The sequence below is a fragment of the Cariama cristata genome, unplaced genomic scaffold (assembly GCF_000690535.1).
Source record: "Cariama cristata isolate BGI_N322 unplaced genomic scaffold, ASM69053v1 scaffold40455, whole genome shotgun sequence".
In the NCBI taxonomy this organism is placed as follows: Eukaryota; Metazoa; Chordata; class Aves; order Cariamiformes; family Cariamidae; genus Cariama; species Cariama cristata.
Genome location: NW_009618847.1, coordinates 1 through 17529, shown reverse-complemented (window position 1 = coordinate 17529; position 17529 = coordinate 1). Strand labels below are relative to the sequence as shown.

General features: G+C 38.7%; 1 protein-coding gene across 1 annotated transcript; it reads right to left on the bottom strand.

Moving 5' to 3' along the window:
* Nucleotides 1-2182: 2182 nt before the first annotated feature.
* On the bottom strand, nucleotides 2183-15626 carry LOC104162314 (MAGUK p55 subfamily member 7; the record flags this gene model as incomplete). The annotated part of the gene is made up of 6 exons (XM_009701014.1): nucleotides 2183-2362; nucleotides 3784-3927; nucleotides 5460-5568; nucleotides 6647-6740; nucleotides 8570-8650; nucleotides 15456-15626. Coding segments are annotated over 6 exons (779 nt in total), but the record flags the coding sequence as incomplete, so codon positions are not given.
* Nucleotides 15627-17529: the final 1903 nt, after the last annotated feature.

Here is a 17529-nt window from a genome sequence, read left to right as displayed (position 1 = left end):
AAAAGGACAAGAAAAACAGCCTGCAAGGACAGCCAAAACTGTTTCTACCAGGGACTTTGCAGATTATTCTAGCATCTATTTCTTAAAGAGAAAAGCAGGACCCATATGTGAGCATTGTTGCACACTAATGTTCTGAGACAGCCCAGGTTAGGAGCAGCATTGAGCGTTTCAGTAAGGAGTAAAGCCCCTCTTGTTGGGAATGGCCAGATCCTGAGAGATGCTGAGTGCCCTCTCAGTTCAGGTTGGTTTCAAGAGATGGCGAGGGCACTTGGCATCGCGCAGGCATAGGCAAACAGAGCTGCTGAATTCCAAATCCCCTGAAAAATAGTTTGATTAAAAAAAAATAGAAAACGTTTTCTGAACTCACATAATCTCCATGCAATTAATTTAATCAACTATTTTCTATTTAGGTTTAAAAAAAAATTCAAGTCCACCAGGAAAACGGTGAAATTTGACAAAAGTTACATTATAGCTGTTCAAGCAGAGCGTGTATCCGTACTGGGATTCAGTACATCTGTAACTTGCGTAAACATTTCCAGACTCCTAGGGATTTTGCTGTTGTTGCTTGCATTTCATTTGTTTTATACGACTCTAAGCCAAATGCAATGACCCACACATTAAATACGCATTTAGAATAAAACTGCAAAATCTGATGACTTTATCAGCATATGAACTAAAATAAAATATTTACATGGAATGTTGAGCTCCATTTACAGAGACAGTGTTTCAAATTACAGACTTAGTAATCTCTTTAGTTGACAAGAAATTTAAAAACTTATCCCTTTTCAACCTTTTCATAAATATATAAAGTTTCACTAAATTCTTTTTTCTTTAAATAAGACAGCTATATTCTCTTTACAGTTTAACATGAAATAACGGTTTCCTGTTTGAATGCCACAGATGGGATGATCTGAAGTCAGCAAGTTCCTATACACATTCAGTACTCACAAGACGTATTCACAACAAAACACACAGGTGTTACTTGGTCTTTACAGCTGTACTTATTTCCTGCATATCAGTAGTAAAGAAAGAAAAATACCAAATTATCTATATTAAAAATACATCATCTAATATATATTTACTTACACTGCCACATCAAATTTTAAAATGAGATTTCCAACTGTGTCTGACCAGTGACAAGGATATTTTTTACAGTGAAGTCTACAGCATTTATTTTTGAGTGGAGACAAAAAATCTGTTACACTATTAAAAAGTATCACTACACACTAAACAATAAAACGAATTAATCTCTTGCAATTCCTTCCCAGATCTCCAAGGATTCCTTGCTAATTGTTTGAAAATTTCAATGGGAAAATTGTTCTAAAGGATGCCAAAATGCTTGAAATCAATTTAAAGGAAAAAAAAAGTTACTCTCTACTTCGTTGCTATTTGCATCACTTTGCCACTGATTTTACAGAAGATTAATCCCAAAGACTGTGAAGTTATATACATAGTAACTCACATTTTTCCCTATTTAAATAAATATTCCCATGAGTTTTCTTTGTTGTGCCACAAAGTATGCGTGAAAGTATTTTCAATCCATGCATGCTCACAGCACAGTATTTCACAAGTAGCCACTGAATACATCTTTCTTTCCATGACTATGTAAGTGCAAAGGAATACTAAAATCACTCTGTACATATAAGACAAGGTACACATCTAGAAAAGTAAAAACACTTATCTTGATACGTAATTAAAACTACAACGTCTTCCTCATAAAAACGTTGGTCACTTTTGCCTGCTTCAGTTTTCCCAAGCACTTAAGTGGTAATAACTTCCAAGTGCTGATATGCTCTTTATGGAAGCAGTTATGCTTAAAACCATCAAAGTGCTGATCTCCAGTATCAATTAGTAACTTCTGCAAACTCTCCGTTAAAAAAGCTTACCCTGGAAATAGACAGATGATGATAAAGAGGTGTTTGGCAGTTTTGTTTCATCAGTATTAGCTTACTTTATGGAGCATAGTAAGACTTCACGTTAATATGTTCTGCCCCAAAATTGTGGGCAGGAGGATTGAAGACACAGGAAAACAAAATCAGTTCCAAGTGCATGAAGAGTGTACCTGCTGCTCAGGTAGAGTTAAGAAAGCCCTCCTACCAAGAAAACAGCCATTGAGTAATGCCTAACCATGCCCCATATTTAGATGCTGAAACAACAGCAGTTTTGTCTATTTAAAATGTTTTTATGAATGTAGCCAGCTGACAGGAACCCAGAAGGTCTCGGTCTCCAACCTGTCAAAAGTGGTTTTAAGCTCACTGTAAGCTGTAGCGAGGTCATCGTTGACTATCACCTTATCGAAAAGGTGGCCGTACTGGCTCTCCATCACATGAGCAGACTTAATCATTTCTTGAAAGTCTTCTTCCTAGTAAGAACAGTGCAAGGCATAAGTCAGTCCATAGCAACATCACTAAACTCATTCTGTGGTCAACACAAAGCTACTTGCTTATTTCTTATCTCATCAGGAGATGGAAATTGTACTTTTAATAATAATAAAAAAATTATACAAATTACCATTAGAAGTGATCGCAGAGAGCATTCTCACAAGTAGACTTTGCTCAACAGGCAATTCTTTCATCTCTCCCCTTGCAATGACACAATTAGTCACTGCATGCTAATTACAGAGACATCTTCTGTTAGCAGTACCAGTGGAAAATGTTTCTAGCTGTTTACTTTGATGATACATTTAAAGATGATACATACTTAAGCCTCAGCTTGCTATTAGCATGTGATACATGACAGTGCAGCCTTTATTCCTTTAAGAGCTTGGTAGGAGCTCTCTTCCTATGTCTGGTTCAACCTGCCTCAGTGGATTTCTCTTCATGTTTGGGGAGGGAACAAATCTTAGGAATTTAATTGTTTACATTTTTACACGTTTACACAACTCAGAGATGAAACTCGTCCTAACTAAGCAACATCCTGAAGGTTGCTCTTAAGAATGAACTCCTCTTACATTTTATATATCATAGAACATATTCTTATAGCGAATTATTTCCAAACTATTTCAAATGCATATTCTACACAGATAAAGTCTGTGAGTATATCTGTGACTCAGTTTGAAAGAAAATCTAAAAAATCCTAAATAACATCTGAATGAGGGAAAATTATACACACCGTAAATGTAGATAAAACAAAGTCTAACAAAGATCAGCCTTGCTTTAGCTTAAATTAAAATATTTCATTATATTTCAAGGAAGTAAGTAAGTTACTGTTGGGTAACATGACTAATATTTTTTTCTGATTATTGACACAAAATAGCATTTGTTACTTGCTTAGATTTTTCTCCTTTCTTACAGTGTTCATTTCCCTATAACATTTTAAAAACCTGTTTCTCTTATCCACAAATATGGACTTTTTATTAAAGTAGCATTTACTTTTTTAATTGATGCTTTATATTTGACCTTTCCTCTAAATTTAGACTCAATAACACACTTGATAAAACATGGAAATTCTTATACTTGAACAGAAACATCTAAGCCCAGATGCAAATTTTTAAAGGAAATCCACAGCATTATGTCACATAAAAATATACTTGCATTGTGGGGGTTCTTCACTGACATAAAATCAGAGGACCATGGAAATGTAAACACCCATGAGATTATCAAACAATGAAAACAGTAAATTTGCAATATGAGAGAGGCTGGGAAACAACAAGATAGTATGTGTAAGTCCTGACAAGTACTGTCGATGAGATCCAGTGATCACCTTTATTTTCAAGGTAAACCTTGAAAAATCTACAAAACCCTTAACAAGTTCTCATATTTTAGCATGTCTAAATATACTTACTGTAAAGGGTTTTGCAGTTCCCTTATCATCTTTACTTGAAATAATCTTGGCATTTTTTCTGGTCTCTCTCAAACGGTCAAGTGATGGAGGTTTTATAAATATAACAAATGGTTTAAATTCGTATGTCCGTAAGTGTTTCACTGTCTGGGAAGAGGAAAGATTTTAATTAATCAGTTTATTTCACACAATGGAATTTATCGTAATAAAAGAAACTCCCCAGTAACCAAAATAAACCCATGAAGTTTATTTCATTTACTGCCATCCCTCTGCAGATAGGCATTGATTCACCCAAGGAGAATTTTCATGTGAATGGTAAGAAAACCATTTCTCCAAGGGTGACCATTTCTCTTAATTTCCACACAGGCTGCTGGTAAACCCCATCAGTCCGGCAAAGGCTGGGCTGTGCACACCACTGCCTCTGGGAGTAGGAGGAGGGAGGGAGGGGAGCAGCAGGGCGTTCAGGGGAGGAGGAAAAGTTCAATGCATTTTAGCAGAAACAACACTTTCTGTCTCCATGAAAAGCAGTGGCAAAAGGTGTCTGCGACACTCGGTCACAACAGGTCAATGATTTTTCTCTTCAATATTGTGTGTCCACCACACAACCCCCTGCTGTTTACCCTTCCTGAGCGAGTCAAGTGATGCTACGTATGGAGTTAGAGGGAGGTCTATGATTCAGATTGCAGCACAGGGTGAAGCAGGGATGGCCAGCAGCTTAGGGTGAAGTAGGGATGGCCAGAAGCTTTCTGTCCTCTTCACACTGCCAGGGCCCACCAGAAAATGCTGTGTTGGGGAGAGTGGGCTCCCAGAATGGTTCACAAGCCTGGGTCCCCGAGAGAATTTAGTGCTTCGCTGGAAAACAGGGCCGTGCTGGACAGGCAACAGCCTTGCAGCGCAGGAGACCCTGCCCTGCTCCCCTCCTCCCCAGCACGGGGTCTGGCTTCCCTGGCCGCTCCTCTGCCAGCGCAGCCCCCCTGCCCTGCTCCTAGGGCACAGTCCCATATCTGAAACTGCCCCAGGAACTGTTCACAAGCTGCTGGGGTTCAGAAGTCATAGGCTGGCCACCCTTGGAGAAGAAATACTTTGGCTGGGTTTAAATAAACTAGTCCAGCTCCTGGAAGCACTGTGGTTATTAGTAACACAACAATTCCCAGTGGAGCTGTTCAGCGGGGTTGAAAGACAAGGTCAATGCAACAACAAATGCTTTAGAGAGGAATGTTCTTAACAATTATCCAGCCAACATCACATCTAGTGTGTTCCTTGACTCATGTCCACCCTGCATGGAAACCCTTGGCATGAACAGTCTTATTAAACACGTGAGAGTTGCTGGATTGGGTGGTAGCTCAAAGCCATTCTGAAATCAAAGTTTGAGAGAGAACCTCTAAACCCAAACCAACAGAAAGATGAATGGAAATATAGGACCATTTTGTAATTATATCTTTGGCATTATGCTGCAGGCTTTCAATTCACTTAATTACTGAGCTGAATACTTGCCAATATGTATTGAAGTTTCCTTCCTCTCCTTTCAGACAGCCTTGCTGTGATAAAGATACCCAGCAAGCCCACTCAACAGTTATTCAGCGTGAAATAAATTATACCATTTCAGAAACATTTTTTTCCCTGGAATCCCAATATGCAATATGGGGAACTACAAGAGTCCAAAAGACATGCTTACTTACATGAGGCTGCAAATCCAACAAACAAACTTTGTTTTTAGCTAGAACTGATCGAACAGAGTCTAAACTTGTACCATAGTAGTTGTTTTTATACTCGCCATACTCGATAAACCTGTGGCAGAAGGTGAAAACAACTGGAATCATTTCCATTTTATCCAGAAAAAAAACTTATCAGTTTGGTTTATAAGATCTAATTCAGGAGCAAAAATATTTTACTTTACATGAGAGTTTTACCATGTTTTATAAAGGAAATGCTGTCAAGTACTTCAGCATGTCAATTTTAAGAAATCTTCTACTTTACCACTTTCAAATCAGTAACACCTGCTTGTATTACAGTTAAAGAGAAAAAAGTACTGTAGTCCAACAGCCCACTAATGTTTTCCATCACCTCTTTTTCTGAACTAATGCAATGCAATAAAACAGTGGATAAGCTAAACAATAGAAACTACTGAAATTTCATTGCACACTACAGAGTATCCAAATTCTGTGTCTCAGAAGAGGAGGAGCAACAATGGTGCTAATGGAACCAAGGCGGCTGGTTATGTGCTATAAAAGCGCAAGCGCTATTTGCCAAAAAAGCAAAGCACAGTTTGAAGTTTCAATAAAACCCACAGCTTTGTGTCTAATACACTTTTGCCCTCTGAAACACTGGGGCAGAATTTCAAGCTACAGTACTTTACAGGCTGCTAGAGAGCACGATGCTACCATTGTCTTCATTTTAGTTTAATTTCTGGAAGGTTTACAGCACGGGCTTCACTGTAGATCTCTAAATTCAAAAGCAGAGGAAGTATCTGGCCTGAAAGAGAGCAGAACTACGCAAACATTGACTCAGGCACATTTGCAGCACTTCCAGGGCCCCCCCTCCTAGAGTGGCAATGCTTTATTGCTATGACAGACAATGCTCTATTGAAAGAGTGCTCCTCTATCCTGAACACCTACAATTTCAGTGTCTTCTTGAGGAGCCAAAGTACTGAAACTACTTGGAAGCTTCAAAACCGTTGTGTTGGCACATACTGCTTTTTTGCTCTGTTTTTGCCAGTTGTTTATATATCAAAATGTAATTTTAACACATCTTCAAATCACTGCAACTTATATCCACTTTGACTTATTATCTACAATTACAACCAGCACCATTTTATAATAAAGCCATTGTTTTAACTGCAGTTCTAGTTAAAATCTCTTCGACATACTTGTTATTCTGTACGTCTGTCTCAAACAAGTGCTTGGAAATGAAAATGTACTCGACACCATCACTTTCTTGGCTTCTCCTTGGACGGGTAGTGTCTGTAGTTTCATTAAATGAAAAAAGAAAAAAAAAAAGGAAAGATGCACAAAACAATGTAATGCAAACCAGTTCAGAAAACACTGAAAAGCACACGACCCTTGTGCAATACTAAGCATAGCGGTTCCCTCACTTCTGATGGACATAAGGCTGCTCTAGATCTGGTAGGTGGCACACAAGCACATGACAGAATTGAGTTTTAAAAGCATGCAGGAAAAGCAGGAAAAAACCCCTACTGGACAAGTATCAGATTATCATTTTTATTAACTAGGGGAAAAATGCAATAAAATGAGGACAGCTGAATAATAAAAGGAGCAGCAGTCCATAACAATTACCCCAGCCTTGCCACTTGTTAAACTTATTAGCATATGAGACCATAAAGGGAAACAAAGCTCACCAACCTGATTTATAAAATGTTACATTCATTAACAACACTTGTAGCTATGGTATGTGAAGCATGACAATAAAAAAATGGGGTGTGAATTTTATGTTTTAGTGCTTTTCTTTTTCTGGTGATCAAAACTGAACTCCTCTTTCTTTCAGTAGCCTTGTATTTGCACTTCTTACTTTCCCTCAAGTACCAGGTATAAAGATTTTGCTTACAAATGAAACTTATTTGTAGGGTTGCCACTTAAGGTTAATGAATCCATTCAAAGTCCCATTTAATACAAGTCATATGTTATGGCATCCTGTATCCCCCATCGCATATGAACATACACAACCTGCTTGCAGCAATAGAGTCTTAAATGCCATTTGATCTCACACTCTTCTTAGGTTGACAGGAAGAGGAGCATTTCGAAGACAAGAACCCCAGTTCTCCCTCTAAGTCTTGACTTACTGAATTTCAGTGAGAAGGATTTCTTTATGTGTTTGTTTTAAATTATAACCACAAATTTGGAAAAGAAAAGAGAGAAGGCAGCTTGATGAATACTGTCAATTTTTAGAGAAATATTTTTGGGCAAATGATTGCATATGCTTCAATGTGTTAAGTATTTGGGAACATCTGGCTTTTTTGGTGGTTGTTTTCAATACCCAGCTGAAGCAAGTATGTGCAAATGAAATGACTTGCCAAAACCAAGTGTATTCATTTTTCTACCTAGCAAATTCATTCATATATATACTTTATAGAATACCTGTACTTGCAAAAAATCTCTGACAGTATCTCCCAAATGCAGAATGTTGGAGCCATATTTTTGAAGGATCCCTATAGCAGGCACAAGTGCAAGTAGAAAGCAAACCAAGGAATGGAAGTCTGAAACTCTCAAGTCCTCCACATTAAAGAAAACCCAATAAAATATTGTAGAAGTTAATGTAGAACAATGTTATCCAATGTTATAAAAATCACACTACTTCGTCAGATAGGTGGAAGGAGGAAAAAAATCCCTAAATCAACTTTTCTAAAGCTAATCAGAGATTTAAATCATTTATTTACAGGATTAAAGCGTTTATCATCAGTCTTCATTTTCCAGCCCGTCTAATACATAAAAGCCATTTTGCTGAAAGCAAGCATTGGTAACAGAGTATGTTTCACTGCTTTACAGCCAAATCCAGGGTGTTCTTCAGCTGAGTTTCATTTACTAAACCTTGCTGACATCAATCATGTTAAATTTGTACTAAAAGTCTACTGCAATGCCTCTGAGCCAAAACATCCTATCAGTTTAATCAGTGCTATTTAAAATACAACTGCAGCAGCACTTTTAAAAATTAGAAAAGTAATTTGGATGCCAAGCATGCATTTAGAGACCCAAATTTGAAAGTGTCTTAAGGTAACGCAATAACAAAGGATAATAATGCAAGTATAGCATTAGAATAGAAGTGTATTTTTACTTACGTGGCACTGTTACCCCGTAATGCTGGGTGTCACTGATCAGCAATTTCCGTTTAAGTTCATTCAGTCCAACCCCTACAGGACCTGAAAGAAAAAAAATCATGCTGTTTCCCAGCAGCCAGTTCTCTCTCATCTTCAGCTATAAGTACCCTCCGAGATAAGACTATGTAACCTATATCTATAATATATACTGGCTTTTAATCAGAGTAATTTGGAAATGCCCATGGTTCTAGCCTCTCCTAGAATATACAGCACTGACAAATTTCAGGGGATGTAGTTGGCAGTTACTCTGCTCTGACTTTATTACTGAGGAAAAATCAGTGCAAAAGTTGACAGTAAAGCTAACTTTCTTTTCTACAGCAACCACCCTTAGCATGCACCTATCTCCATCCTCAGCCCTACTACAGACCCCTGCACCCTAACCTGCAGCTTTCCAGCACAAAACCTGGTTTGGCTATTAACTTTGCCAGAACATGCCCAACTCACAGACCAGAGGACCCCAGCTGGCATGCAGGAAGTCCCCCCAAAGCCTCTGCCCTCTGTGGCATGGCCTTTTCCTCACTCCCTCCAGCTGCTGCATCCCTTGTCTGCACCAGGCTGTCCTGGGAGCACTGCTCCTTCCAGCCCTGGCTGCTGGCAGGAATACGGCCCGGCTGCTGGCTGGCCATGGCTGTCACTGTCCTCCTTTTGACTGTGTGAGCACGGCATCGCACAGGGAGAGGGAGGAAGGGCAGCATTCTGCAGGTCACAACCCATTTGGGATGTTTGGGTTTTTCTTTCTTGTTGATTTTCTTTTAAACTATGCTCGTCTCCTGCCTGCTGTCTGAACTGGTCCAAAGCAAATGTTTCCTTCTTCATGCGGCTGCCAAAGAGAGACCACTCTTGGAAAGAGGATGGCAGGAAGAAACAAAGACTGCATGGAATTTTTTTGACGTGTCTCCTCCACCTCCACTCAAGTACTGCTGTCCTAATAGCTACTGAGCAGGCGTTGCTCTTGGCTTTCGCGTTGTCCCTAACTCTTAGCCATTTGCCAGTGGTGCTTTAGGTCTCAGCGAGGGCACTCTGTCCTGTGAGGTCTCAAAGGCTCCATGGACAATCGCTGCATGTCCCCGGGAGCCCTTCATGCAGGGCTCCAGCCTGCCTGGCCTCTTTCGTGGTGGGGCCATGGTGTTGTGTGTGTGAAGGGAGCTCAGCTCTGCATGCTCATGTGTTTCTGACAGTGCAGTGGCTTCATTTCTGCAAAGCCAGGTCAACAGCAGAACACAGAGGAGAGTGTGTCATTGGAACCATATCCCAAATAATACAAGGATAATACATGTGGTTTTAAGGAAGATTCTTGCTTGTCTAGTAAGTGACACATTTATGCATGGAGTGCTTCTTAACAGAGACATTTTAGACATCAGAAATACAAAACCTAATAAACATTTTAATGAAGTAGTGATATAGTAGTTAATTACTAGTGAGAGTCAAAAAGCAAAGATTGATATTTCAGCACCTTCAGGTGCCTATTTGCAAAAATGGCTATCCACCCTGTCTGAAGTTAGAAACATGTAATGATGAGAAGCAAATGCTTGCTACTTTGCTGCTACGCCCAGACTATGGTCTCTCTGTAAAATCTTAAGAGTTTCTGCATTTATAATTTTTATATGTTTACATAAGTTAAACACACAACTATATTTCAAGTTCCATCTCTGACCTGCCTGTAAATTAATCTATCAGTATGTATAAATGTTTACTTAATATGGTGTACAGCAGCCTCTACTGGTGCATGTCTGCAGAGGAAAGCAATGTGTTGTGTGAATAATGGCATTACTTTTGTTCTTATTTAAGACAAACAAACAAACATTTTTCCTTTTTTAATAGTTCAGCTATTTAAGGCAAATATGGATTTTTATAGGAAAAGTAATTAAAATTCTCAATACATCCTAGCAAAGTAGAATGAAACAAGTGGAATTCACATTAAAAAAAAAATCATTCTATACCTTTCAAGCAAAAAAATCTTTCCCATCAAATCTACACAAATATTATTTCCTCAGTCTACGTGCTGTCCAATCAACAATATGCTTTTAGCTCTATTTATAAAGAATCCAGGCTTCACTTCCTGTGACAGATGCTTTGGAAACTTAGACCAAATCTGTTTCCAGACCACAACTTCACTACTACTCTGTCTTCCCTTCCAGATTACCATTTTAAAATAATCTTTAAATTTAACTACTGAAAGGTGTAGATTCTTCTTTTTCAGTGCTGTCTTCACAGAGTTCTCATAACTGTAACATACGGACGCTGAAGGCTGATTCCTGATTAGCAATGTCATCCACGATGCTGATTTTTACACTATGTCTCCCAAGTGTAATGTACACTTCTATTCTGAATATTCTTTTCATTCTGATGCAGCAGAGAAAGATGCCAGTTTCTAATAATTACACAATTTGAACTCAAGAAGAGAATAAAGCATCAGGACTGAAAAGGACAATCCAGATTCTTATAGTAAAATGCCAGGCATGTGGGATCCATGACTGTAGCATAGTTTTGGTTTACTATAAATCACCCCAGGCAGCAATATCTAGAGTTATGGTCACAGATTTAGAGATATTTTATTTTTTTTTTAAAGGAACATTTATGTTGCTTGCTGTTGTATGTTGAGTCATGGAAGCTAAGTAATGGTTTAATCCTGTACAACTGGAGTGTAGTGCCTACCTGACTTTATTGAGGGACACTTGCAGAATTAAACCACCAATCATTAAAACTTGCATTAAATTTTGTACCATTCAGACATGTCTGAAAGAAACTGAAAAAATTGTTTGATGTAAGTTCAGGTCTCAGGAGGGTTAACTCAACTGGCCATTCTTCACCCATAGATACATACTGAGCTCCTAGAAGTCTATTTGAAAGGGGGGGGAAAAAAAAAAGGAAAAAAAAAGGTCTTTCAGAAAATATTTTGGGATATAAGTAACAACATCCCTGTTGGGATCATAAAGACCCTGTAGAAAACATGCCTTGAGAGAGGTTCTGTAGCTCAATTACTAGTACAGTTGATCACTATAATGCAATGACTGCACATGCATGTCTAACTGTAGCTCAATGAGATGTGCGGTAGGAAAGTAGAACCTTATTGTTTTTGTGTTACAGTAAATTGTAACTAGCGGTTGGAGTGTACTTCAAGATTTGCTGTTCACTGAAGGAGGATCAGTGAGTTTATACTGGTGTTCTCATGGGCAACGCTAGGCAGTATTTTACATCCTATGTATTCATTCCTGAGCCATGCTGATCTACCCATTCCTTCAACCAGGAAGGTTTAATGAAGACAACAATTCTGGGTCTCTTTCTTCATTGTCCTGATAGTTTACTTGAAGAAGTATGGCCACGGTAGTCCATCTTCCTGCACTACTGTTGTAGATCTATTAAGTCTCTGCAAGACACCACTGAACACGTTAAAGGTAAGTCAGGAGATGTGGAGAGCTAGGAGTCATTTCCATTTCATCCTGCCCTGCTCTGAGACAGACCTGGCCTCCACATAGCTCCTTCATGATAAAACCAGAGGTGATGGATTTTTTTTAAAATGTAAGCAATATAACAATAGAGAACTTTTCCAGTCCCAGATTGCTTTTCTTCACAGCGGTGGCCAGAAGGACACCTTTGTGGGGAATACAGACAGCCTAATTCAGAGACAGAGAGACTTTTCTCATTGTGTCACAAACCAATAATAACTGCTCCTTCGTGGTTACACACCTCTGCTCCTTGCTTCCACCACTGCCCACTTAGGACAGATGCATCACCATGGGTGACCACAGCACCTGAAAGGCTTTGCATGCCTCTGGTGATAACACCACATGCACCTAACTGCCTGCATTCTGGGGGACATGTGCCCATGGTTTGTTACTGCTGACCTCGCTTTATCCTAGCACTGCCCCTTCAGAAAGCTCTGACTTAGCTGAAACTATGCCGTGTAAAGTTACAGTTTGCGGCACATCCATTCTGACTCTTAAGAAAGAAAATTTGTACTAGTCTGGCCCTCACAATTACTGAAGCAGAAGCCTTTGTGAGCAGGACTTTTCCCTCATTAAAGTAAATGAAAATTCTAGTGTTTAAATAATACGTTTCATATTAAATATTCTGCCTTTGCCTGATAGGGCTGCAAGGTATCATGCTTAGGATGCAGGCAACATTTGTGAAGGAAGACTTCAAGGATTTGTTGGTTGACTGGGAACAGTAAGTTACCAGAATATGACTGGTGACATGATACTAGATCATTTTGGTTTTAGCAGACTCATCACATCCATCACAACTAAAAGCACAGCAGAAGCATCTGTATCATTAGTGCTTCAGATGATCTGTTATTTTAGCCACAGGGATATGCAGGACTTTATTCATGAACCTACATTTGCAGCAAAGGTAAAATCCCAATAAACTAATACAACTAGCTGAAACTGAGACTAGTATATACCACACTACAGGATGCTACAAATTACTGTGTGTGCAATTTACATTCTGTATATTAGACTAGACCAATTTAAAATGAAATCAAAAGAAATTTCCATTTCAAAGTTGTCAAACTCCCCTTAAAAAAGGGCAAGACAAAACCTAAAAAAAACCTTCCAATGGTAAATTATACATTTAGGCCTAGCATAACACAACAGACATTTAGTAGCCCCACCAATTACAGCTATAGATTAATTATCTGTCCCTTTGTTTCCTGGTACTAATATCCAAATTATATTTGACACATTATATTGAATACTGCTACTGGCACACAAAAAGCTTTTTAAACGTGTTCGCTTCTACTATACCTGCATTGCCTAGCTCTGCTAGTTTTTCCACATTTTGCCCAAGACATTTTTATGGTATTGGCCAGACTTAAGCTGCTCTTAATATCCAGAGAAAAACATTAGAATTACTGAAGTCTGCAATAAATTTCTGAACTGCTTTTGTTACTGAAAAAGCACACTTTCTTCATTTGATTTATTAAAACAAAAATCACATGAAATCTCTAGGTATTCCTTAGATCAGACATATGCAATTTGTTATAAAAAGTCTACTTATCACACCTTCACATTGCACTCTGTTGATGTAACTGTAAAATCAACTCAACCATGTTATTACTTGTTGTATATAGCCCACAATCTCACAGTGATCACACTAGTAGGTGGCTGAATTTTAGTGCTGGAGAGTGACAAAACTGTTTATTAAAAACTAAATTTAATGTTCCCTTGGATATGAGCGATATAAAAACACAGCTACTCAACAGTTTATAACAGTCCCTGATAGAGGGTCATATTTCTCTGCTCTGCTGCTTTCAGAATGGAGGAAACTTTACTAATGAAGCATTAGCCTACACGCTACTGCAAAAGAAACAACAAGCAATGAGACGTTACTCGTTGCTACTCCAATGGTTACCTTTGAAAAATTTCAGATAATGTACTTTCTCTTTTTTTTAGCAGACTGAAGCAATCTTTTGATTAGATACTAAATGCTGTGGGGAAGCCATGGCAGTGGCAGACTACAGAAGAACGGAAAGCTGACTAAGGATGACATCTTGAGTGTTCTGCAGCTATGCTTACATCCGTTCTTGGCCTACAGAAGTCCCCCTCTCATACACCTTTCTCTCTACTTGTCTATTTACTTATTCTAACACAGTAGATGGTTTTGTTTCATTCCATTTATATATTCTCTCTTCTCTGACCACGGGTATTGATTCTGTTTGTTTTTTCCTCTTTTGTTCCACATAGATATATTAATTGATCTCTAAGAGCACAACACTGACCTAATTCTTTTGAGTTCTAGTACAGCTTGACTGCCAGGTTCAGACTAGTAACCATGGTAGCTATATTTTAATGTCATCTCCCTTTGCTTTAGCAAGGCTTTAAACATGATCTCCTAAAGCATCCTTATACGCAAGCTGGGACATCCTGTCTAGATAGGTGAACTACTAGATAGGTGAAAAACCGGACAGATGATCCTGTTCAAAGGGAAAGGGTTATTGGTCTGTACTCCACTGGGTGACTCCTTACAAGTGGAGTTCGTCAGGTGTCTACCTGGGACATACTGTTTCAAATCTGTATCAATAACCCAGAGGAGGACACAGAATGGGCCCTTATCAAGTCTGTAGATGCCAAAATGGGTGATGCAAGTGACTTGCTCACGGGCAGGACTTCCATTCAGAGGGACCTTGATATCCTCCAGGCATGGGCTGGCAGAACTTTGTGAAACTTGCTGAGGACAAATACGAAGTCCTGCATCTGGGATAGACTAAGCCTCAGAGCAGTACAGGTTGGGGACTGACTGGCTGGGGAGCAGCCTGGATGAAAAGGAGCTGGGGGTCTGGGTGGGCAGTGAGCTAAGCACGAGTCCACAGCGCACGCTGGCAGCAATGAAGGCTAGCAGAAGACTCTGCTGTATCAGCCAGACCCTAGCCCGTAGATAGAGGGAAATTATTCTTCCCCTTTACTCAGCACTCGTTAGACCCTGTGAGGAATGCTCTGTCCACGATGGGCCCTGCACTACAACAAACCTATTGATAAACTGGGGTAAAGCCAGCGCAGGACCTTGAAGATGGTCGGGAGCTGAAGCACATGACCTGTGAGGAGAGGCTGAGGGAATTGGGCTTGTCTAGCTTGGAGAAGAGAGGTCTTCAGGGGTCCCACCAGCACCCTTCCGATACACTTTGAGAAGACAAAGGCCACCTCTTTACTGAGGTGTGAGGTGGGAAGACAGGTTCCCAAAGTTGTTGCCATCAGCAACCTGCTCTGAATTCAGAGTTAATCCTGCTAAGTGGGAGGCTGCACCAGGCGATCTCCTGAGATCCCTTCCAATCTAAATGTTTTTGTGCTAAGCATTGTGCTAATCAGCAGTCCTCTGTTTTAACAGGTCAAAAATAAAGAAAACAACTTACCAACCAAAACTACAAGCCTGTATTTGTCATTAGGTTGTCGTCTATATTTTGCAACTTCTTCATATGTTGGGATATCTGCCGTATCATACTGATCACTCTTCTTGCACTCATACATAGATTTGTTTGTTTTTTTATCTTTTCTGCTAAGACGGAAGCTTCTTCTAAAACCAGCTGCAATAAGAACAGGATTTTTTTCTAAGTAAGAAAATAAGTCTTCTCACAACATTTGAAAACAGTCTCTTCCAAAGATTTGAGGATTGGTGCATGGAATAAAAAATGTATTATATGTTTAATAAACCAGGTCATTAGAATGATATTTTCCCCGCAATTTTAAACTATTTCAAGTGCCTATTTAAACTGCAAAATTAAGATTACCAATAAAATCATAACAGTTGCAACAACAAGCTGTAAATTATGATTACAGTAAGTTGCTAACATATTTAGATAATTTTAATATCTTATACATTAGTATATACACACAAGGAAAGTGATGCAACCTGGACTTTCATACCACACTTAATGCATTTCTGTTAAGTCACCATGGCACACAAACATCAAATACAACATATGGTAGAAACACATCTGGTGGCTGAAAGGTTTAATGAGAATTAACTCCTTGAACAATTTTTTCTGCTTAGCTCTATGCTGACAGTATTAAAAAAGTGCACAAAACCTTTCCTGAAGATGTTTAAAAGTAAAACCAAACACTGTTAGTTAAATTCCAAAACACCATGAAACATCTTAGACAATACAGTACCCATATTATGGATATGTTGGCATGAAATTAAAAGTTAATATTCCTATTAAATTTGCATTTACAATTGCATCAACAGTGTGACATCTACAGTGCCTATCTAGAAGACTGGAAATTTCACATAGCTTTTAAGTACTCTCAAAGGAGATAATCATAGGCATTTTCAAGCAGAACAGGATAAAAAAACCTTCTACACTGCATGTTAAAAACTAATTTGCTCCTCTGTCAATGGTTACCTTACAGTTTTTCAAATAAATACTTTACATTCCATTATATTACATTTTACTGGTATCAACACGGCACCACTTTTGTTCTAGAAGAAACTACAGGAAGGACTGCAAAGAAGGACTGCAAAGCTGATTTCATTATTGGGGGGTAATAAAGTAAAGCACAAACTACACTTTAAATACTGGAAAAATCCCACCACCTTTTTTTTTTTTTTCCCCAGAACACTTCATAGGACAGTAAATGTGTAAACTTTTGGTGACCCCAGATTTTTTAGCAATGTGTTTTCATAAATTTGTAACAGCACTTATGTTTAGGTGTTTGAGAAGTAATCATATTACAATTTTTTCTTCAAAGGTAGTATCTGGCAAATTCAAGAGTCAGTTCTGCAAATATTTAGAACCAGATCCGAAGCAAAATCCTACAAGGCTTAGTTAAAGGCTTAGCATTTTGCACACACACAGTTCCACTTAGCATAAATCCTTGCAGAACCTGGATCACAGAGGATGTTAACTGAGTTATTTTATTGATGTGAGCCCCTATACCTATGGGAATCTACAACACATGCATATACACAAAAAGAGAAGAAAAATTTCTGTGAGAATACAGTGATGTTGACCCATTCATATTCAAAATATGAATAAGTAAAATGAAAATTGATGAAAAAGGAGAAGAGCTAGAATCCACAGAAAAGGCTGATGATGAAAGTCTAGACTGAGAAGGACATGGGCTGGGATAGAAAAGGGACTAAAATATGAGATATGAAAACATAATGACATAAACTGAGTTATGTTATTTTATTCTTTAAAGAACACCACTAACACTGAGGCGACTGCAGTCAGAAAAGTCCTGTTGGATTGCTGACAGCTGTGAGCTTACACACCCAGGGGAGGGCCTGGGAGATCTTGGCTGCCCTAGGGTGAAGTCCCTCATGACACAAGGATGTTTTCTTGCTACATAACTACACCCAACTGTATAGAAAGTTATATAAAGAAAGGTTAAAAATAACATCAGCAATACAGACACGTGAAGTGAGTCACATGAAGTGAGTTTCCTGAGGCTTCATCTAAAAGGCTCCAGATTTAAAAATAAATA